At 45.4% G+C, this 24428-nt stretch overlaps 1 protein-coding gene across 9 annotated transcripts in view; it reads left to right on the plus strand.

Moving 5' to 3' along the window:
- Window positions 1-24428, plus strand: part of ZNF423 (zinc finger protein 423) — a 221257-nt gene that overhangs the window by 116733 nt on the left and 80096 nt on the right. For 8 of the 9 annotated variants that reach the window (XM_086758434.1, XM_086758432.1, XM_086758433.1 and 5 more), the window contains 2 exons: window positions 8387-11610; window positions 18155-18239. In XM_086758434.1, the coding sequence (XP_086614560.1) occupies window positions 8387-11610; window positions 18155-18239 (3309 nt within the window). The remainder of the gene's footprint in view (window positions 1-8386; window positions 11611-18154; window positions 18240-24428) is intronic. The other variant, XR_015260060.1, reaches the window with a different exon arrangement.

Here is a 24428-nt window from a genome sequence, read left to right on the forward strand (position 1 = left end):
ATTTTCCCCTGCAACTTGCTCTAATAATATGACCAGCTTTAAATTACTCAGGCCGGAAAGCTTGGCAGTAAAGCCCTGCGCAGGGCTGAGGTCTGGAACATGGGGTTTTGCTCAGGTTTGGAACACGGCAGTTGACATCTCTTCTGCTGAGTGCGGGTGGAAAGCACTCATTTAGGAGAAAAAGCCTGTTCTTGGGAAAGTACTTCTTGTGCGTTAAAGACAGGGACTGCAAACCAACTGCAAAACCATCTCATCACAGAAGGTCTCATCGCAGAAAGCCATCCCAGCAGTCCAGTCACTTTTGGTGACCCCAGCCAGAAGATGCAGAAGAGTTGTGGTGTCTGGTTCTGGTTTTCCCTGTTCTTAGTGGCTCTTTGTCTGAGAGTTGATACCCATGGGTATTTACACCATAGATACATGGCCGAAAAGTTGAAAGAGAGCTCTGCAGAAATGGAAACACCACTCTGATACTGCCCAGCGGTGCAGAGGTGGGTGTGTGTTTGTCTCAGCAGTTACAGCAGCTGATGGGAGAGGTCTTGGCCAAACTCTTTGTCCTAGTTTGCCACTGCCCCGGTTTCAAAGGTTTGCTCCTCCAGACTGCTGCCCACGCCGTCAGACGAGCTCTGACTTGATTCTGCACCAGCCGAATATCCTGCGGGAAAGTGCCGCCCGTCCTTGTCAGGCTCCCTGCTCAGCGTGCAGGATGTGACCCTTAAATGAATTTTATGAATGAGCTAAATGGATTGTAATTGATGACTTAATCTTCACTTGAAAGTACAATTCAGAAAGATGAAAATGAGCACAGTAAGCATTAAATTAAATCACACCGATCTTGTCAGTTCGTGGAGAAGAGTCTATCTGTAATTTTGGATTCTGTGTTCACTGAGTTTCTCTGAACAGCAGCCGGTCTGTATTTCTGACGCAGAGACCTTTGTGGCGGTTGATGCTCTTTGGCTTTGTGAGGGGGCAGCGACGAGGGCAGGCTCTGCAGATCTGCCCTGAGGTCTGCTCAAAATATTGTGACTACCCCGCACGTTTCCTTAGGTTTGGATCAAAAATGAAGCGGGCAAAGCTCTTAACCACTGTGTTGTCTCTTTGTTTTGTATAATCAAGTGTTGAAACCATGATAAATGGTGACATGACGTAGCAAGAAGAGCAGAAGATAATTGTGTCAGTGTAAGATCAATTGGATGATACGAAGTTTGTGCTCTGGCTAATGTAATATGAAGAAATATTAGTAACAATTAGCATAAGTATTACCATTTATTATAACTAATTTTATAACTAATTATTATAAGTAATAATTATTCTGCTAGGGTTACCTTCCTGAGGGCTTTGCCACTCCTCACCTTTGAAAGCTGAACGCACCGTAGCTGAAACTCCAGTTTTACAGCGTTCTCTCAGCGCGACTGTTGCATCTGTGATGTCTGCACGTCACCCCCTGTCCAGTTCTGTCCTTTTACATCTCTCTCACAACGCACCTCCGTGCTAACGCTCCGCCGGTATCAAGGCGGGAGAGAAGGGCGCGGGACCCTCTGGGTGGCAGGGAAAGCACGAGCAGCACGCTGTTAAGATCTTCCCGTTAATTCGTTGACGATTTTGCCGGTATCATCTTCTCATCTGGCTTTAAGAAGACTGAATGTGCATCTGAACGTTTCTGAAGAGCGAATTGCGAAGGAAAATACGTGCATAATCCGAACATTTGGGTAGAAATAGGGTGAGTTGTTATTGATTCACAGAGCACGGCAAAACATCACTGCATGAATTAGCAAACAGCTGTTTCTAATTTGAGTTTAGAACTGTACACAGAGGAACTTGTTTTAGTGTTCACTCCTTTCATTTATAATGAATTTTAATCACCGCTACAGGTGAGAAAAATGTAGAAACAAGCTTGTATCTTGTGGAAGAAACAAAGGAGAGACAGATGCTAACAGATTTACAGTCTGTGATAAAAGGAATGTTTTGGTACACTTTACATGTAATTAGAGTGCAGCTGTTTCCAGTCCCAAGTCCGTGATGCACAGCAGAATGGAGGATCTGCTGCTTTTCCAAAGGGAGAAAAGCAAAACAGTGAGTCAACTCCGAAAGCATTCCGTTTGTTCCTACATCTGACCTAAAACTTTCTCCTCCACCCCTTTTTATGCCGTTCATCGACGTGTGAAAAAACTTATTGAATGATACGCTAATTTTTTTGTTACCGGCAAAATACAGACTGTGTGACGTAAGAAAAAATCACGTTAAAAAATTAGCTTTCTGATTTTCTCATCTGTGCAGAATTAAGTATCATCCTGTCAGTGGTCGTTGCTGGCTCTTGATATCTCTGCTGACTGGAGACAAGGGCTGAGGCGTGCGCTGCTCCGGCCTGACAAGGTTCTGCGTGTCAGCTGAGCTTCGGTAGACACCTCTGTGCGTCCTTTTAACTCGCAGCGTAAAAAAGGCTAATTAGCTGTGCCTTTGATTGCTACGGAACGGTTTAAACGCAGGCAGCGAGGTTTAAACCGTCTGTGTGTAACAGTTTATCTGCGGCAGGCATCCCGGCAACTTCAACGCTGGAAATTCTGCGCTCCATCTTGTGCTGATTTTGTATTCTAAATACCAAGTTACTCGCTGCATGGGAAGAAAAATTAGATTATAGATACTTTCCATTGAGCCAGACGTCTGTCTGTCTTTTTTTAAAGGCTTCACTTAAAAATGAATTGCAGCGCAAAGCTAAGTTGGAAAAAGAGTCGCTAACTGTTGGTGATTCAGTCCAACAAAAACGTTACACATAAGCATATAATTAGGTGTAACTGCATTTTTCTCAAGTCACAGATAATCATGAAAGCACTGCCTGTGGTGCCGCTTACATTCGCACCTCTTAGCTTTTTATCCGATTTTAGGTTGCTCTGAACATTTGATAGATTTTTTATACATATATACATATTTTAAAAATAGCACAGCGCCTTAACGTAAAAAACAATGAAGACTGTTTTGTGAAGAAGCTTTGTGAAGCAGGATATTTTTGTAGGGACAATGCTAAATAAGTTGTAGGAATCGTTTTTCCCCTGTTCGGTGAAGTGTGTTTTGAGTGCGTGTCGACGCTGGGTTTCGGTCGCGGCCGGCAGCCACAGCAGCGTTTGGAGACCGGCGCCGAGTCAGCAGAAAAAGCCTTTCATTGCCCCGAGAGCTGGTGGTTCGCCGGCCACTACTGCCGTCTGTGTCACGGCAAACAAAACATTCCGTGGGGCTAATGTGTGCATAGAAACTGCGTTTGGAATATTAATATTTTCATTTATTTATTTATTTATTTTTATTTTTATTGATTAGCTTGTTGCAACTGTGTGGGAAGTGTGCAGAAAAACGTGGCTCAATGCTCTAACAAAAATAAGTTAAAAGCTGTCACAGTGCACTGAAAAATATTGAAACTGTTAAACATTTGCTACGTAAACTTGGTTTGTGTTATCTCACCAGCGCTGCGGCGTGGACGAGCCGCGTATGCTGCGTGGGGTGCTCATGGTAATCCCCTCTAATGGCTTTAATACCCAGCGCAGCGATGCAAAATTTGCTGTAACCAGGACCGACGGTTTCTCAGTCCTCAATCTCCGCCTTGTATTCTCGTGGATGAGCATCTGTGATAATAATAATTATTGACAGTGATAGCATTTCTGTCGGGCCTTCCGTCTGAGGGTGTCTCGGGGTTTCACAGCGATGCAGAAGCAAGCCCTACAGTTTGCCCTTGAGGAGCAGATGGCTGTGTTCTGTTACGGAGATGAGGAGCTGAAACACAGCTCAGAAGCGTGTCTTACAATGCTGAGCTTCTTTTCAAAAGTAACTTACCTTTTTGGGTGCTAGAATTCCATCAGCTCTCACTAGCCTGAAGCGATTCGAGTGCTTTGGCCGTTTTTAACTTGTGTGGCACCGAGAGGCTGGGAGAGAACCAGCAGTCTGAACTTACATCAAACAGCAGGCCTTTCCTCAGCAATTGATTTCTGGTTTTGGTTTTTGTTCATTTAACCGTTTCTGTGGTGTGCTAGCTCTCTGCTAGAGGAATCGGCCTGACAGAATAAGAGCACCTTCCAAACCCAACCTCCTTGGTTGGTTGTCCTGTATGGAGAAGCCGCCTGGGCTGCAGAGGGGAGTCGCGAAGTCGCCTCTTTGGCCAAGCCCCGTATATTTTGTCAAGGCCCGGGCAGGTTGTGAGACCTCTTCTGAGCCCTGTGCTCCTCAGTCTCTGCTGCTGCTTCCACCCAAACCGCTCGGATTAAACTGGCCTCCCGTACCATTCTGGCCATGCGGGGACGTATGGAGGCCCTGCAGAAGAGCCACCTGAACCCCCCGCACGCAGGGGAAACCAAGTGGGGAGGTTTTGCGCTGGAGGGCAACGCGATGATGGTCTATGTTGGTCAACGAGAGGGTTTAGGCAAGGATGCAGCCCGCGTTGGTGCGGCCCCTGCCCGTGAACGCTGACCCCAGGGCTGGGGCCGGGCGGCTGAGCGAGCCTGGCGTTCTGCAGCCGCTCCGAATGCAGCTCAGCTTCAAGTCCGGCGGGAGCGTAATGCTTCCAGCTACCTTTGAGCAGGGAGATGGGGACTGCGGAATCTTGTCTGGTCGGTCTTATTTCTATTAGCAAAGTGACTTTGAAATAATGGCTATATCAACGTCGTCAGGGTATGCTGAGGTGAGGGTGCTGCTTACTCCTGACAACTGGTGATGTGCTGTCTGCCTCCTTTCTAGAGAGATCACAGTTCTTAAGGCTTCATTTTATTGTTTTAGCTTCACGCGCGTATTTCTGAACTTGGCTCATGTTATCTGGAAGATAAACAGAGAACGAAGTATGATTTATACTGCAGTTTGACCAAATTGCTCTTATTAGGAGGAAAAATACATTTATTGAATACACTGAGGCTGGAGTTAGCTCCTCGGTGATGATGATAAATGCGTGCAGTCCCGTAAACGTGCTGAACATTAAGTTGCTAAATTACTGTACCACTTGGAGATTGATTATCAGGTTGGGCCCTTTAAGCGTCGTGACCCACACATATATCCTGAGGACTACTGACATCCTGAAGCTTCCTTAATGCTCTTCTTTTCCTAATTAAACTTTTTATTGAATTTTCTTGCCCTTTTAATACTTGTTTTGATTCTCCTATGCACAAATGACAAAAGCCTTGCACCAGCCATGTGATTCTCTATTTTAGAACAGTCCCACTTTGCAGGATTAGCCATTTTTAATGACTTTAATCTCCTTTTTGAAAGTGATTTTTCTCATTCTGCTACATTCCTTTGATTGCATTAATGTAGAATTATTATTCTAACCATCCTTGCCAGACATGTCACACCACATCTAAAATACATCTTCCCACTAAAATATTACTCTGGTACAATACCTTAGAATTTCCTCTCAGCTCATTATAGGTCTTTTCTTCAATTTAATGTGGCAATTTAAAATTAACAGGGCTATTTTTCATTCCATAAAGAGATTAATGATAATGAGTTTTCCCTAATTTCTTCAGTTTAGGCCTTTAGTAATTTAGTATCTTGTTTATAAGGAAGTCAAGGTAGGTTGTTTCTGGGGCTTAAAGTTTCCTAATTCTTTTTAAATTGTAAAAGTATGGGAAATTGGTGCAACAAAAAGGGTCCAGAAGTTAAACATGAAAATCAGTGAAATGTCTAAATCAAGCTAACCAAAGGAGACAATCTTTGCTTCCGACTGTCTGTGTAAATGCTACTATTTCTATTACAGTCCGAGAAATGTTGATTTTTTGGAATCCAGGTTATGTTAGCACCGCAACGTCTTTGTGCACCACTCACAGAGTAACGCCACCTTTCTTTGATTGTGTTTTTGAATGGCCGATATGTTTGCAGAGCAGTAGCTGGGGGGGACTGACCCTGTTTGAATGTCGGCCTGCCTTTTGAGGTGGATGGCTTTGTTTCCGAGGAACAGAGACCCTCCACAAGATCTGCTTCTAGAGATCTTGGCCTCTGTTTTTTTGCACGTTTGCTTGTGGGCCAATGCAAGGGTTGGCGTGAGCGCATGTGGATGTGCCAGAGTCAGAGCAGTTGCCCCAGCCTGTGTTCCCGCTGCGTTTGGCGCATGGCACCTGCTGTTTCGGAGCTGAGCAATGCAGCTTTGTTCACGGGCACTGGTTTATGTGCTCGGAGTTCTCCCCGGCGTGGTCCTTCCTCTGCACAAGGCGCGAGCGATCGGGCTGCAAAAGGGAAGATATTTGTAATACATATAGTTCTATAATAGTAGGCATTTAAAATTACTTTATTTACAGCCAGTAAGCCCGAGCGGTAATTAACACAACGGTGGTGTGCTTTTTTTCCCCTGTTGTTGTTGTTTTTCTCTTTTTCCCCCTGGTAGACAGCAGTAGCGGTAGCAAACGCAACATGTGCTGCCCTAGTTGAGGCCAGCATCCCCCTCTCGCTCCCCTTTGTCTCCTTGCCCCTGGAGGAGCCCAGCTGGCGCGAGGAGGGAATTAGCCAGCCCTGCGCTACCGGCACCTCCCCGGGGCCCCTAATCCAGGCGCTGGCAGCCGGCTGCCTCCTTCCCTCCAACGGCCCATGGTCGCAGGTCCGTGGGGACAGAGCCCCGCATGCGGCTGGCGGCGGAGACAGGGGGCTGGGGGCTCCCCGGGGCAGAGCAAAGCCGCGCCGGCAGCGGGGCAGTTGGCGGAGGTGGCTTAAATTGGGAACGCGAGGCTTTGCGGCAGCCGCAGAGAGAGAGCGGTGCACCGTCGGGGGAATGAAGCCTGAGAAGAGTTTACGTAAAAGTCGGGGGCTCGTCGCCTGTGGTTTAGTTTCGGGCTTGGCCGGGCTTGGAGTCAGTTGAGCACAAAGGCCTCGAGCATCTTAGAAGCACGGGTGCTTGCTGAGAGGCGGGGTGCCTTTCGGGAGCGGGAGGAAAGTGCGTTCTGGGTTTCTGGCATCACTCTGGAGCAGGAGGTTTAGTTAAACAGGGGAGCGCGGGGCGAGGGGAGCGGGCGCCCCAGCCGTGCGTCCCGCAGAACAGGCCTGTCCCTTTGTGCCGGAGCCGCCGTTTGGTGCGTGACGCTTTGGTTTAGTTTGTCCAAGGCGGCTCTGCTCTCTCCCTGGGCTGAGAAGGAAGGCCTCTGCCGAAGCCGGCGGTGCGGCAGGAGCCAGGCCCTGATGGCGGTGATACCCTCATTAGCCAGGCCGTTCCGTGCGAGCATCTCTGCCGCACGTGTGCTCCGCTCCGCCTGGCGACTCCGGCCTTGGCAGGCACGGGGAGCGCGCGTGTGGCAGCCTACACGCACAGTTGGGGTTTTTTTTTATGGGTTTGTTGCAGTAAGAGCTGAAGGAGGAACGTTAAATGTTTTATAAGGACAGTGTGTCTGGAGAGCCGGTTCCTTGCTGGAATCTCCAAATGTATATATGTGGTCAGCGCTTTCCCTCACTGACATGAATTTTATTTTTCCTTCATTCTGTGGTTCAATTTTATATCGGACGAGCGGCGTTTTTGCTTCGCTCAACACCTCCGTATTTATTGGAACTGGGGTATTTGAACTTGCTCTCTTCTGTTTCTTGTTAACAGTCCTGTTTCTGAAAGCTGCCAGCAGTTTATGTATTTTTCCTAAAATGACTGCTTTGCTGCTGGAGTTGGCGCTGTGTTTCTTTACGGTAATATCAGATTACAAAATATTTTCCAAAGCCTCGCATTGAGCAAAGGAAATAGTTATTAAAGCAGAGGCCGGGCCGTTGTTGGCTTATCCCGAAGTTGATTCTTTTGTGATGTCTTGAGATCTGCAGTAGTGATTTTCTGGGCTTTTTTGATTTGTTTGGTTCTGCACCAAGCAGGCAACATTACCTTTCGTACGAGTGAGTGTGGTAGTGGTGCAGATCTTGTCTCTGACTCCGCTGAGCTGTCTCAAGTTGGATGCTTTTATTTCACCTGGCTGTTCGACGCTGCTTCTGAGCAGCCTTTCGTTCTGTTACAGTTTTGAGACAGAACGGAAGGATTTTGTTTAATGGAGGCATTACTTAAAATCGTCCTGACGTAGCATTTAAAAAGACCCACAGAATCGCAGGTGATCACTTAACACTGTAGCTTTTCAAGATGTTTGTATTGCTTCCTTGCACATTATGTTTTGCTTTTCTTATTCACTGTTTATTGCTTTACAGTGCAGTGAGCAGGTGTTAAAGCTGCTAAAGAAAAATGCTTTTGTTAGTACTGTGTGTTGGCATAGTTGTGAATTATGTGTACAAATACAGTTTTATTTCTCTTTCTCAAACCTCCTTTCAAATTCAAGAGAGGTTTTTCTTTAGTTGATTTTTTTTTTTACGCTGTAGTAGCAGAAGCCCATAGTGTTGTTGAGAGCTTTGTCCTTATTTCACAGATGCACTGGGAATTGTTTTTAATCTCCTTTCTGCTTTCCCATTACAGATGGTGATGACGACCCACAACTCTCCTGGGTGGCTTCATCTCCCTCCAGCAAAGATGTTGCATCACCCACTCAGATGATAGGAGATGGGTGTGATCTCGGCATCGGGGAGGAGGAAGGGGGGACCGGCCTGCCGTATCCCTGCCAGTTTTGTGATAAGTCCTTCATTCGCCTGAGCTACCTGAAAAGGCACGAGCAGATCCACAGTGACAAGTTACCTTTCAAATGCACCTACTGTAGCCGGCTTTTTAAGCACAAGAGAAGTAGGGATCGCCACATAAAGCTTCACACGGGGGATAAAAAGTACCATTGCCATGAATGCGAGGCTGCATTCTCGCGCAGCGACCACCTCAAAATTCACCTGAAAACCCACAGCTCCAGCAAACCATTCAAGTGTACTGTGTGTAAGCGCGGGTTTTCATCTACCAGCTCACTGCAGAGTCACATGCAGGCTCATAAAAAGAACAAGGAACATATGGCAAAGACTGAGAAAGAGGTGAAGAAGGATGATTTTATGTGTGATTACTGTGAAGAGACGTTCAGTCAGACTGAAGATTTGGAGAAGCACGTAATGACACGCCACCCACAGCTTTCTGAGAAGGCAGATTTGCAGTGTATTCATTGCCCTGAAGTATTTGCAGACGAAAACTCGCTGCTCTCACACATTCATCAAGCCCATGCCAACAAAAAACACAAGTGCCCTATGTGCCCGGAGCAGTTTTCTTCGGTGGAGGAAGTCTATTGCCACTTGGACAGCCACAGACAACCTGACTCCAGCAATCACAGCATCAGCCCTGACCCAGTCTTGGGGAGCGTGGCGTCCATGAGCAGCGCAACACCCGACTCCAGCGCGTCGGTGGAAAGAGGTTCCACCCCAGATTCGACCTTAAAGCCTTTGAGAGGACAGAAGAAGATGAGGTCTGTGGACAGAGAGGAAGGCCAGAACTGGTCTAAAGTAACTTACAGCTGCCCGTATTGCTCGAAGCGCGACTTCAACAGCCTCGCTGTTCTGGAGATCCACCTGAAGACCATTCACGCAGATAAACCTCAGCAAAGCCACACGTGCCAGATCTGCCTTGACTCCATGCCTACACTGTACAACTTGAATGAACACGTGCGGAAGGTGCACAAAAACCATGCCTATCCCATGATGCAGTTCAGCAACATTTCTGCCTTTCACTGTAACTACTGCCCGGAGATGTTTGCAGATATCAACAGCTTACAAGAACACATCCGCATCACTCACTGTGGCCCAAATGCTACCCCTCAAGATGGCAACAACGCTTTCTTCTGTAACCAGTGCTCCATGGGCTTTCTGACCGAAGCAACCTTGACTGAGCACATTCAGCAGACTCACTGCAATGTAGGAAATTCAAAATTGGATTCCCCTGTCATTCAGCCAACACAGTCTTTTATGGAAGTTTATTCATGCCCTTATTGCACAAACTCCCCCATTTTTGGCTCCATCCTGAAGCTTACAAAGCATATTAAAGAAAACCACAAGAACATTCCTCTGGCACACAATAAGAAGTCAAAAGCAGAGCAGAGTCCAGTTTCTTCTGATGTTGAAGTCTCTTCCCCTAAAAGGCAACGGCTTTCTGCTAGCGTAAACTCGGTGTCTAATGGTGAATACCCGTGTAATCAGTGTGATCTCAAGTTCTCAAATTTTGAAAGTTTTCAAACCCATTTAAAGTTGCATTTGGAGTTGCTGTTGAGGAAACAGTCTTGTCCTCAGTGTAAAGAAGACTTTGATTCCCAGGAGTCTCTTCTGCAACATCTCACCGTACATTACATGACAACTTCAACTCATTATGTATGTGAGAGCTGCGACAAACAGTTTTCTTCGGTGGATGATTTGCAGAAGCATTTGTTGGACATGCATACTTTTGTGTTGTATCACTGCACCCTTTGCCAAGAAGTTTTTGATTCCAAGGTATCTATCCAAGTGCATCTGGCAGTCAAGCATAGCAATGAAAAGAAGATGTATCGCTGCACAGCCTGTAACTGGGATTTCAGGAAGGAGGTGGATCTCCAGATCCACGTGAAGCATAGCCACTTGGGGAACCCGTCAAAGTCTCACAAATGCATCTTCTGTGGTGAGACCTTTAGCACAGAGGTAGAACTGCAGTGCCACATAACAACCCACAGCAAAAAATACAACTGCAAGTTTTGTAGCAAAGCTTTTCATGCCATCATCTTGCTTGAAAAGCACTTGCGGGAGAAACATTGTGTTTTTGATCCTAGCGCTGAGAATGGTACAGCTAATGGCATGACCCCAACAAACAAGAAGACGGAAGGGGCGGATATCCAGAACATGTTAATGAAGAATCCAGACGCTTCCAACAGTCATGAAGCCAGTGAGGACGATGTGGATGCTTCTGAGCCCATGTACGGCTGTGACATTTGTGGGGCTGCCTACACTATGGAGGTCCTCTTGCAGAACCATCGTTTGAGAGATCATAACATCAGGCCCGGGGAGGATGACTGTTCTAGGAAGAAAGCAGAATTCATCAAAGGTAGCCACAAGTGTAATATCTGCTCAAGGACCTTTTTCTCAGAGAACGGCCTGAGAGAGCACATGCAGACCCATCGAGGCCCAGCTAAGCACTACATGTGCCCCATCTGTGGGGAACGCTTCCCATCGCTCCTGACGCTGACAGAGCACAAAGTCACTCACAGTAAGAGTTTGGATACAGGGACGTGTCGGATCTGCAAAATGCCGCTGCAGAGCGAGGAGGAGTTTATCGAGCACTGCCAGATGCATCCAGATCTTAGAAACTCCCTCACCGGCTTTCGCTGTGTTGTCTGCATGCAGACGGTCACCTCCACCCTGGAGCTGAAAATTCATGGGACGTTCCATATGCAGAAATTGGCAGGAAACTCTGCAACCTCGTCGCCCAACGGCCAGGCCTTGCAAAAACTCTACAAGTGTGCGTTGTGCCTGAAGGAGTTCCGGAATAAGCAGGACTTGGTAAAGTTGGATGTGAACGGCCTTCCCTACGGCCTGTGCGCTGGATGCATGACCAGGAGCACCAACGGACAGTCTTCGGGCTTGACCCCGCAGGAGGTGAACGAGAGGCCGTGTGGCAGTCTGAGGTGTCCGGAGTGCAGTGTTAAATTTGAAAGTGCGGAAGACCTAGAGAGCCACATTCAGGTAGACCACCGAGACCTGACACCTGAGACTAGTGGCCAAAGGAAAGGTACCCAGACGTCCCCCGTTCCCAGAGTAAGTACACCTGAGCTTGCCAGTGCGTGAGGGATAAAATGTAGACCTTCAATGTGACCGAGAACTGATCTGATGTTCATTATTTTTAAAAAATTGTCACTTTATAAAATTTCTTGTGCTACTAAAAAACCCGACAAAACCGGAAAGAAAGGTAGAGTAGTGAACGTGGAAAAGTTACATGTTGCTCAGTCTTGCAGGCTCCTGAATTCTTAGTGGCAGCGGATCAGATTTTCAGTCTTCAAACTGCCCTAGAGGTACCAGCAGAGAGTTGAGACACTGGAATGATGGGGGTTGAGTTTGTCCATGAATTCTGATGCTACTGAACTGGCAGATCTGGAAAAGCTGGGGCATTTCCCTGAAAAAAAACCCGGAGATTCTGAGTATCCCAACCCTAAAAAATTCCATTTGTTATACTTGAGGAATAAGATTATTTCTTACCAAGGAACTAAATGTGAGCAGGAGGATAAAGGAAAAATGTCGTGAATTTCGACCTACCCCCCAAATTCTCACCTAAACCAAGCTCCAGTGCTAAAGAGCTTGTCCTTATGAATGTCTGCCAGGGTGAACGTTGTGAGGCTTGGATGTTTGTATGCGTGTGTGTGTGCCTGCGCGTGTATGATTTGAAAGGATTTGCTTCATGGCCCTCCTATAAGATAAGTATTTTTCTTAGCAAATCTGGAAATTGTCTAATGCAGGTTACATATATGTGTGCTCACCTTTAGTGTTTGCAAGTGGCCTGCTTTCCCATTTCTTAGCTTACAGAATACTTGGGAACATGCAGATCCGAGTACGGTTTCAGAAGCCGACTCAGGAGATTAATATCATTTGCAGGTTATAGTCTTTTAAAATTACTTGTTGATGTTTTGGTTCAAGAATGGGCCAAGTCAGTCCTTCCTCTGTCAGGAACAGATGGAATGAGAAGTAGATTTTGGAAATCTTCTCAGGAGACCAACAGCAGACACATCTGAGTATTGATATCATCTGACATTTTTAATTAAACATGATGGGGTGAGATTTTCAAAAGTATCCAAGGAAATTAGGCACCCAACTCCTAATGAATAATTCCAGCCGTAGATGCCTGTTTATGTCAATCTGCTAATTAAAGCACCCACAAACCCATCTTATTGCATTAGAAGAACCAGAAAATACCATCTAGCTACAATACCAGAGGCTCAGTAAGTCAGAGAAGACCCTGAGTACATCCTGAGGACGCAGGCTGAGATGCCTCCACGAGAGCTGTTGCAGGCTGTCCCCTGTTTTGTTTTTTTTTTTTCAGTAAAACAACTGGATATTGTTCCCTCTGGGTACGGTGAGTGTGTGACCAAGCCTCCAGGCACATTCTTCTGCAGAAGAATAAGGAATGGAAATATCCCTCCTTTGGTGCCATGCCTTTTGAGAGTTCAGCTGGGACTCTGGCTAGCTCATTCTACTTCCTCCTCCTCAGGTTTTCGTTTCCTTCTAAATTCCTTAAAACACCTCTGTTATCTTAAGGAAGGCTAGTTCTTACTTCACATGGCTGTGCCTATCGCCTGAAGTAGTACCTTTTCTTTCCTGTCCACTGTCAGAGTGCATTGCCATTTTCTGCTCTGATTTCCTGCTTTAACTCTTTATTTTCATACTTGTTCTCTCAGGGGAGAGTTTTAAGTTCTTCAGTAAGGTAAATGCTTTGAATTTCATCCCACGAGGGCAGGTCTTAGTTCCTTTGGAGAAGGAAATGAAGAATCAGCATTTGTGACGATGGCAAATGGTACCGTAACGTATGCTGGTATCAGAGACCTTTACAGTACGCGTCCCAGGAACAGAGATGTTGTTATTAGGAATAATTCATTATCCCACCCTTCGTTACAGGTGCGAGACCTGCATTCTGATATCCGTTCACATGGAAACTGTTGGTGTTTCACTCGGGTTTCTCAAGGCAGCGAGTGCCCTTTGTGTCTGCGTAGCGCACGGCTTTTCAAAGAGTTGCACTGGCTTTTACGTGGTGACAAATCCCTGAATTTCAGGAATGACGTTTACTTAACTTCCTTGGCTTCGCAGCCAAGCTGAGCAAGTCGAGCGCGATCTCTCCTTCACCTCGTTAGCATGCTGCGTGCAGGTGAAACACCATTTCACTGGGGCAGTCTTAACTGCACAACGCGTGTCGAGTCATCTGCAGATGTCCAGGCAAGGGCTGCTTCTTGCCAGTCCTTCAGCACGTCTACATTTCTTTTCTAAACACCGTATTGATTTTTCTTTCTTAAACAGAAAAGCAGTTGAGGATTAGGACAAGGTACAGTCAGAGAGAAAGTACAGAGAGATGAGATTTTAAGTAGTGGGTATATATTTCTCATTAAGTATAAGTAAGCAGAATGAAGTCCAAGCAAATGGAAAATGTGACGGTGACATACAAAATATGCAAAAATATCTTTCAGTGTTGGACTTCACTCCACCAGCAGTTGTACTTCTTGAATTGAAGAAGAGATTGTGGCAGCCTAGAGGGATCCCAGAAAAAAAACTTAAATGAAGCTTTAAACCCAAAGTAAAAGAAAGGAGGACAAGAAATATTAGCTTTTGATTAATAAAAAGGGAAAATATTTGGGAGGAAAAAAAGATAGAGCAGGAGAAAAAAAAATCATTCCTTTTTACTGTATGTATTTATGTTTGTGTGTATATAGCACCACAAAGGGAGTATGACTATTTTGTTATATTTTGTTAGAGTTTTTTACTTGTGAATTTCTGGAGGTTTTGTTCTGAAAATCAGTTGGAGACGGCGCGGTGAGGATCAGAAAGCACTCAGAATTGCTTGGCAGTTTCGGTGTTTTGGTTTTTTTTTATATCCATAAGAATGAAAGAGAAAGCACATAACCCTTGAAAATGCTGCTGAGTTCTGACTTCCTCAGTTACATTTTAGTATGGCAAACAACCAGGAAGAAATACCTGTGAATTCATCACCTGTGCTTCTAGGACAGCTGACTAGGATGGTCCACTAAGGTAGATTTCCTGATGGACAAAGTTTTTGCCTCCTGTACATGGAAACATCTGCTTCAGAGGATTTGAATTAGGACATTTTAAGTCAAATCAATGGTCTTCTGTGTGGAACATCGCTAAGAGGAATAAATAAAATATGCCTTTGTAGTAAAAGGTTGCTCTGACATCAATTTGTGTTCGATTCTTGTAGTTCTACACAAGCTATTCTACATGGATAGGACTAAAAGGGTTTTTCAGATGAGCATCACAAGTGGAGGTACCGTTCCAGCATCTGGCACATGTACAGCTCGGTACCTTTTTTATTTGATCGCATCAGAGGTAATGCTTTCATCTTTCTGAACATGTTTCTATGCGTAGGAGCTTCAGTTTTGAATACATTTCATTAATTCCTTTTAACATCTCTTCTAGAGGAGCGTGCATGTCTTGAGAAACACGACTAGTTGTTTAGCACTGAGATTTCTCACTGCCTCTTGTAATACTGGGAACAGGCAGCTCTTTCTCGTACGATGAATTTATCCTTGTTTTGTACCATGGCTGTCATGAACAACTCTTGTTTAACATTGACGATGGCGAATGCTTAGGCTTCAATTAAATTTCCATCTGGAATGGTGTTACTGTCTTTAGCCCACCTAGGTTATTTGGACTGAGGAAGCAAAGGAGATGGCATAGAAAGTTGGCAGAATGAACCCTATTGTGCTTCTTTACTCAGTTCCTTTTCTCCTGCACACTTTCTTGAACTCAATTCCTTGTCTTTTTTCTTCCCTCTTCTCTTCCCTTGTAAATCCACTTGAATGGAGGAATATTTTCTTTGAAGAGCAGGAAACCATTTCCAGATTTAAAGGAGGACATTCTGGAAAACCCATGGGAACAATAGTGACTTCAGAGAAGAAACCAGAACCCTCTGTTGTTAATACGACTACTTTGTGCCAAGATTAGAATTAAATATCTTGACTGCATGAGGATTGAGGTCTCAGCTGAAGGCCTGCTCAGCTGCTGTCTTAGGTCACGTAGATGCCGTCACCTAAACTCTCCTGAGAGTCTGGGCACCTTTGTTGTCACCACACGTCAAGACAAAACTTTACAAAGAGATAACTGACCCATTAGTAATGTTCGTGAAGCCATGATACCCACAAAAAAAAAAGTAGTAGAAGGTCATATTTGGTACCACAAATAACGCAACGTTGCATTAAAACTAGTTCTCCCCATTTACTGAGAATGGAAGTCTGGTTTTGTGACATTCTTTTAAAGAGAATTATTAATGAGCCAAAAAATCAGCTCTTCCACCTCTTGCATATACATTTGGGTGTTAATCAAGCTGTAGGTATTTCGTGGTCTGTATGAAGGCATTTTTTACCCTCGCTCCGTATCAAGCAGAACACTCGAGGAAGTCTGAAATCTGCCATCTTCTCTGAGGGGTGGTCGCGCCAGGCCGAGTGTTTTGTAAGGTTGTGAAATGGTGTGGAGGAGTTTGCACTGAGCCTGCGGATAAACAAAGACATCCTGTCTCCAGATCTGTTAGCCAGTAGCTTTCAGAAGCACCGAAATAAATTAAAAAAAAAATGAATCATTTGTCTGTGTTTGGCGTTGAGCTGAAATTTTGTCCGTTTGAGCTAGTTACTGAGGGAACCCTCAAAACAGAGATAAGTGTTGAACAAGGCACAGAACTTTGAAGTTTTAAAGAAGAGGAAGGTTTCAAGTTTTAAATGCGACCACATGAATCATTCACCGCCCAATCCCATTTTTCTCTTCTGAGGTTTTTTGTGTTTTGTTTTGTTTTGAAAGCTAGGAGCCCTCAGCATGTGTATGCCAGTGGTTTGAGAGGACACGCGTACGTATGTGGGCGGTGCTCCTCTGCCAGAGTAGATTCCCAAGAAAAGCGGTGCAGCAATCCAGCTGCTTTTCCATCAGCAGCCTTGGTTTCCAGAAGGACTCCAGGAGGATGCTTTCTTGAGCTGCCTAGGGATAAGTAGCCAACCCAAACTATTTCCTTGGTCTGGTTTCGACCAATGGAGTACAGCCTTGAAGAAGGCTATTATCATGCCAATCGCCCACTGTTATTTTAGCCTGGAAAGCCCTGTCTGTGTGCACACGCATACCGCGTGCAGAATTCGTGGAATGCGCCCAACGTCCATAGAGCGGTGCATTCGGCATGGTGGTGTCGCACCGTGTTCGTTAACCTCCAGCAGGCTAACTTGTTGCCATTAGTGACGTGGGAAGTAGTTAAGAAGCTTCTGGCAGCACCTAATTTGTGCTGTCCTCAGCAGGTGCTGGAGGAAATTAGATCCCATGAGCAGAGGGGGTGACAGCAACTCCTCTGTTTAACTCCAAACTTCTGACTTGTTACTACTGTCCTAAAAATGGGATTCTGTATCTGGGTTCAGGGTGGAGGCTGTTAACGTGCGTCTAAAAGTGCACAAAAAATACCCGCAAAATGTTTTGCTTAAAAAAAAATAGGGTGTTGTTTACTGAGTTGGGTTTCTCAGTGCTGATGGCTTGGGATGCTTATCCATGCCGTGGCTAACGGAGCTTGTGGCAGTGCGTGGAGGTTTCACGTGCGTTGTGCTACCACCCACTCAGCCGTAAGGGTACAGGCCACGTGCTCATGCCTGGTGACAAGTGTTGCAGGAGGAGTTGTTCTCTAGGAAGAAGTAGGCACAAAAGGCCAAATTTTTCTAAATTGCACGTCAAAAGACGTCTGTTCAGGTAGCATATTCCATTGCGGTAAATGAGCATGCACATTAGACTAAAAACACTGCACTCCTGCTTTGGGAAAGTAGAGTCTTTGCAAGTGTACAAAAGCTCAACATTAGTGTTTGATTTGCTTCCGAACTTGGGTGTCTAACTTGTCAACATGCATTTTGATTTCTACAAATCACTTTTTTTTTTCCCTGTCGTGTTGCACAAGTACACGCACCACTGTCAATCCGAGTGCAAACCCCGCTTTCCCAGTTTGAATAAATGGTTTGTGTAATGGCCTCCTCACCCCGTCTCCTGACTTCTGCAGCAAAGCCTCCCTGGTCCGGCTTTGAGACGGGGAAAATACGGATTGTGCTAGGAAGTAGTTCTTTGTGGTAGTGCAGTTTTTGCAGGATTTCTGATAGGAGACCGTTCCAAAATGTATTTTTGCCTGTTGTCTTTCGTTCCCCAAGTAACTCTAGGTGTTTTGCCTACTGTATTTGAGTTTAACTAGAGGTGGAATTTTTTGAGAAAGTTAATATTTTTCGGAAAACGGAGTCACCTTTCAGTGCCTTTTACTTCACTCCGCAGGAATTTTTGCTGCAATGGGTTAAACCACGAGCAATCTGATGATGGCTCAAGTACTCAATCAGATTTTCAAGTACTATCATTTGAAATTTTGAAAGTTGAAATTAAAAATTCTCCTAAAGCAGGCTGTTAATTAGAGATTGTATTTATGGTCCCAGAAAAGCCCAGCCTAACTTGGTGTCTCGTTAGCGATATGCGAGCGGAGAAGGCCTCGGTGGAGGAAAGCAGAAGTACGTAACATGCTGTATTCATGATCACACTTGCCTTATGCTACAGTGCCGTTATCTCTAATCTCTTTTTGGTTGTTAAACAGAAAAAGACCTATCAGTGCATCAAGTGCCAGATGACCTTTGAGAATGAGCGAGAGATACAAATCCATGTGGCTAACCATATGATTGGTAAGACTCTCTTTAAACTAGGCCGCTCCTCGGCTGCTTGTTTTCTGCTACTCTTTGAAATTGACTATTCTAATAACTTGTTAATATTCATGCTGCAATTTATTTTTTTTTTATATTTCAAGGAAAATGATTTTGATGTAATGATTCTTCACTTCAAAGCTTTTTAAATATGTGGTTGTGAAAGTGTTACTGCTGAGCTTTTTTCCTTCTCCTTCTGAGTCGTCATGTGGCATTTTCATTTATATTAAAATCAAACTTTTGACAGTATCTTCCATTTGATAGCATAAATTTCTCTCTATCGATGTAAAAAAGTACTTGCCAGTTGTCAACCACTTAGGAGCAATTATGTTTCAATTTTGTATGTCATGACATTGAATAGATTTAACTGCTCGCATTTCCCATCTAAGTGTGGTGAATTCCTGAGGAGCATTGTCAAAACAGAACACTTACAGAGTTGTTTCACTGGGTATTTTTCTTCTTTTTCCAACAATTCTGGACTTCAGAAAGTTCCACTTTTCAGATATACAAAAAAAAAAAAAGGTTTAAAAACCAGTGCTTGCTGCTTTCTACTTCAGTCCTGTTACAAGCGTTTGTAGAGCATTGTTGTAATTTGGTGGGTATGTAATTTAATTTCTGCTGCGGCTGTACGATTGCTTTTCTGATGAGTGCAAATAATTTTTTTTTTTTTATAACATCTGTATGGATGTTATAAATGTATGTGTTGGCCCAAGAGGTCAGTTTATTTTGGCGCACAGACCACAGAGGAGTGAGTCACACACGCCACTGTGGGCACGTGTTGATGGGATCCTCCAAGGCCCCTCTGCGTGTCTCGTGTTCACATACAGCGTTTGGCTCCCGACACCATAGTGGTTTTCCTTCAACAATTTTACATTTAGGAAACTATTATCCCGTCAGTGCATGTATGTAACTCCCGTTACCTTTGAAGTGAATTTCGCATGAATACCAGAGAGAGAGAAATACGGACTGACACAGTCTTCACATCCCCACCCCAAATGAAAAATATACATGTCAGTCACAGTGATTTTCATCCGAGAGCCAGGCAGGAGCTCGAAGTCAATGTCATGCAGGTTAAGATGAAGATATCTAAAGATGTTTGCTTTTGCGGCAGGTGTTAATGTAATCTCTTGTTTGCGAGCTTGAAGAGTGAGTTCCTTGTTAATTGGACCACAGTGATTTCATACAGCTCCCCCCCAGTTTTTTTTTTTAAGAACTCTGAAAGAAAGAAGTCCTTAGGCAACCTTAGCGCTTGTTTCAACTTAATTTGTGATCCAGTAGCTAATAAATGATTTTTAAATACAAAGGTCATGAAGTACTGAGTTAAGGTTCGGCTTGATTCAAGATGGGAATTCTTTTTCCTTTTGCAAAGATGTAATGTCTTCATTTTCCAGTAATTGATGCGTGTTTATTTATGCATATCCCCAAATTACTGCTGTCTGGAAGCATGCACAATTATATATATGGCATTACAGCGTTCACTGTTAGCGCTATTGGAAAGCAGCAGTGGTGAAGACACAGGAGGCTGAGGAAAGTGTGATGCTACTGTTTGTGAAAACGGTGCCCGTTGTTTTATTGAAGCTGTACACAAGTTATTATATATATCTGGCAGGTGCCTGTATAAATACAAAAGTGATCATATGGGCTCGGTTTTGTACACCTAGGGCACTGTAAATGCCAGGACATGGTAAACAAATACTTGATTATTCCATGGTGGGATCATGTCTTTGTATCTCTTTGCTGAGATACGGACTGGCAATGTCCGTTCAGCTCCAGTCATCACTTTTTTTACGACAGAGTTTAGGGAAGAGTGAGGTATGGAAACCTGAGGAGCCAAGTTTCCTCCTGCTCTGGGCATCTCGGACAGTTCACAAGGCACTTGGGCCTGCTTTTCTTCAGGATGGGTGGCTGCCTCCGAAAGGTGTTGTCCATGAGTCTGCTGGTGGTGTTTGCTCTTTACTGGGGAACACTGAAGGGGAAAGGAGAGACTAGGTGTCACCTTTTCTCCAGTGATAAATGCCGTATGGATTTTTGGTGTTGATTTGCGTAGTGCTGAGTCACTAATAGTAAGGAGAGTGATGGATTGCCTCTTGAGCTTGCTCCTGTGCCCGTTGTTCGAAGCCCGAGAGCCTGGATCTGTCACGAGGCCGAAAGAGAGATGGGCATGGGCGTCCTTACCACTCAGGCTGGTCCATCACCTCGCTCAAGGAGTGTGAGAGTTTCCCTTCTCTGTGTTAGACCGAGTTGAGTCAGATGGACAATGAGAGAAGGAAGCTCATGTAGCTGTTTCTGCTGCCCAGGTCTGTGTCACAGGGGTCATTAATGTCATCGTTGTAAATTCGAGATCTACAGATGAGGATTTGGTTGTGATGGGGAGGGGGTTGGCATTGTGATCCCAGGGCAAACATACGGGTGTTTGGGGGCCTGGGGGGACGCTGCCCTCAGACTGTATCTCCTCAGGAGCTTGAGGTTGGACTCGTCTCAATGAACTTGTATCCGTCTAAAACCAAGGTGTCTGGTTTAATATAGTCATTGAGGTGCCGTCTGGGGAAAAGGAATGATTGATACCAATCTAAGGTAAGAGTTTGAGTGAGATAAGCACTTCCAGGGAGAGATTTTTATCTCTCTTTTGAATTGAAGTGAGCCAAGACAATGGGGTTAGCCTTGACATGTCGTTTTTAGGTAAAAAAACCCTTGGCTTTGATAATCCGAGACCTCTCAGCAGCGCTTTCTTCTCATACTTTGAGAAACACAAAATCAATAGCTGACATATCGTAAGCACTTGCTTAAAGTTTTATTCTGCTCGGGTGACTGTCAACAAAGGAATCCCTGCTCCGTAACAGCGACAGCTCAGAAGTGTCAGTGTCTCTAATATAATTAAAGAAACTGGTGATTTCTTAGATCGTAGTCTCAAAAAGTGCATCCGGTTAAGCTGGCTGTGCCGCCTCCCTCTGCAGCCTCTTGGCTCCTCAGTCCGGAGTCAGAGGCCCTGCTCATAATTGATGGAGGTAGGAGGTTTATATTTTTCAAAGCAGTATGCAGGGAATTGCCAGTCCTACTCCCACACACAGCTTTGAAAAATTACCCTCCTGCTCTCCGGCCCTTCATATCTCGCGCACAAACGCGGAGGCACACCGGGTCCTGCGCAGGGTCCCGGGAGGAGGAGCGGGCTGGGCACATCCCCAGGAGGTACGTGGTGGGTGTTTTGTTCCGTTTTACGCTGGGGCCTGCGCGAGGGCTGGGAGCAGCAGAACAGGCCTCTCAGCTGAGGTTCCCCGGGAAGGGATCTGTTTAGGAATGTTTCCAGCCGAGGGGGTGTTCCAGGTGGGATTTTTGGAGTAGAGGTCTTTGAAACATTGCACTGATTGGGGCTCCTTTGAAACGTGCCCACAGAAGAGGGATCCCCCTTTGAAACATTTCCAGGCGCTGGGGAGTCCACCTGGGACTGTATCAAACATTTCCAGTAGTTCTGGCTTACCCCATGTTGCGCTGGCCTGGCGATGTTTAAAGCTTCTCCCCTTTCCCTCCCCACCTACCAGTGCCTCTGATGTGCAGTCTCGATGAGATGCAGGCGGAGATGGACGTTCGCAGCCGTGGGCTCTACGGGGGGCACTGAGCAGCCATGGCAGCAGCCCGAAGTGTGGAAATAGAATCATAGGATCACAGAACGGTTTGGGTTGGAAGGGACCTTCAAAGGCCACCCAGTCCAACCCCCCTGCCAGGAGCAGGGACATCTCCAACCAGATCAGGTTGGTCAGAGCCCCGGCCAACCCCGTCCCATTTCCAGGGATGGGGCATCCGCCACCTCTCGGGGCAACTCATAGACTCGTTGCTCTCCAAGCAGGTCAGGTCATCCAGTGGGAAGGGAAGGTGCGTTCAGATCTGTGCTGGGGCTCTCGGCTGTTTGCGTAGGAGAAGTGAGCGTAGCAGTACTTCTCTCCATCTCGGTTAGATGGGGAATGTTTTCTTTTTAATGTTCAAAAAAGATGAACGACTGTCCCCACCCTTCTTTCTGCCTTTCTCTGAGAAAGTCTCCTGGCAGACTTGCACAGGAAACTCAGCTGTTGCTGGAACAGGGAAAATAATGATTCCTGGTCGTGCTCTTACAGTGGGATTGCTGCAGGACCTTCCTGCCTCGGGCTTCGTGTTTGTGAGCCCATGAGGGGCTATCCGACTCCTTGGGGCTCAGCAGAGCCCTTCTGCGGTGCCGTCCATACATGCGCCACTCGCAGCCAAAATTCACATACACCCGCCTGCGCGTGGTGGGAGGGCAGGCTGGATGTGTCGCGGTGTGTGCGATGCAGGGCGCCAGGCCCTGTTTGTGCTCCGAGAGCCACTGGAGACAAAAGGGAGCGCTGGAGGGAAAACGTCCAGGAGTCACAGGGAAATTGGTCAGCGGTCTGGTTCTTGCACTGCTCCCTGTTTGATGTGGGGGCACGACCCGGTTACACACGCGCTTGGAGGAGCGGGGAGAATTCCCGAGTGCTGCCCTAGGATGCGGCGTATCCTACCTTGCGTGCAGTGTAGGCCTCCAAGCATCTGAATTACCTTTCCTGCCCTTGGAGATCCTGTTCCACGTTCAGGAAACGCCCTGCCGGAATCAAACACAAAGAGGAGGTGCGTACAAGTATTTTAAACAAAAAATAGGAGTTTGTTGTTTTGTTAACATTAAAAAATAACATAATATTAAAAAAAATAACTTTGTGGCTCGTAAGAAGTCAAGCTGCAATAATAACTACAGAAATAATTTTCTAAAAAGCAGCAGAAAGCTGATTTTATGTTTGAAAGAATTAGCAGTTGGTACAAGCTAGATCACTGAGATGAACCAGAAGAGGTGAAAGGGTTGAGATGGTATTCAAATCAAACATAAACCAATCTATTCCCAGTTATATTTTCCTATTCTCTTTCAAAATTGAAGCAAACAGTTTTATCTTTTGATTTGGGAACTCATAGTTTTCATAAATTCAGATCTTAACAGCATTGCTAATTTATGCATTATATAAATATTATATATTATATAATTAAAACTGTGGACTCCTTTTGGGTGGTCGTGGACTCCTGCCTGTCACCGTAGATTCTAAGAGCAGGTGTATGTGGAGAGGCCGTAGGTAAGGATCGTTTTGGCAGAACTGGCTTTTGTATGTGTGGAGATGCTGGCCCTGGGCATCTCCGATGAGGATGGGAAGCATGTCTGATACTCAGGCCTGATCTTGCGCAGCGCTTTGTTCCTCGTTCTCGTTGATTTGGGAGTTGATGATGGCCAACGCTTCTCAGGATTTCTCTTATAGTAAAACATCTTTTATTTTTTATGAAATAAATGTAGTCAATATCGGAAGAAGGGGAGCTTCAATTCTTGTAAAATTCCCATTTTCCTGAGTATTTTGTTTAACACAGCACTTGAATTCTAATTGGTTTACAGTTTAAGGGTGCTATGTGGTAAATCCGGTCCCTTCCATTGAGACACCATTGTGACATTGTGTCCTGAGACAGAACTGTTTAGCGCTGGAGGAAAACGCATCAGACCTAAGCAGTGGTGTTGGTTAAAGCGCGTACGTGGTAGCAGTGATGATGCCGTTGTAAAACAGTGTCTTGGTCATAGCTTTCAGGCATTAAGGCAAATAAAAATGTGCCAGATTGTTTTTGAAGCATTAGATGCAAATTACCAACAGGAACGTATTTCTGGACTCAACAGCTGAATGTGTGAATTAATGATGGACACATTAGGAACTCAAAAATATTTTTTTAACTTTGATGTTTGTAAAGCATATTCCAAGTAGTTGCTCTTTTAATGCAGAAATGAAGGTACAGCCTTCCCGTATTTACTCAGTGCTTGCTTCAATATCCAATCCTATGTGGACTTGCTTTAATTAACAATATGTACTAGGCTTTCATTTTGCAGCAGCTGGCTGTTGCGAGAGACTAATTTCAGGGAAAAAAAGCTAAGTGTACTTCTCTTAAGAGATGAACAAGATACATGGTGTTTCACACGCAGGTGAGAGCCTTAGTCCCGCGCGCCGGAGTGCCGTGGGCTGGCCGGAGTCGTGCCGGCGCGGTGCGGGAGGCTTTGCTGGCTCCAGCTCTTGGCCAGAGGGATGTGCTGCTGCCAGGACGTCCTTGTGTTATTCTGTCCAGCTCTAAGCCTTGGCTTTCTGGTTTTTTTTGTGTTAATTATTT

This window comes from Chlamydotis macqueenii, chromosome 13, assembly GCF_036417535.1.
Source record: "Chlamydotis macqueenii isolate bChlMac1 chromosome 13, bChlMac1.mat, whole genome shotgun sequence".
NCBI classification, from domain to species: Eukaryota; Metazoa; Chordata; class Aves; order Otidiformes; family Otididae; genus Chlamydotis; species Chlamydotis macqueenii.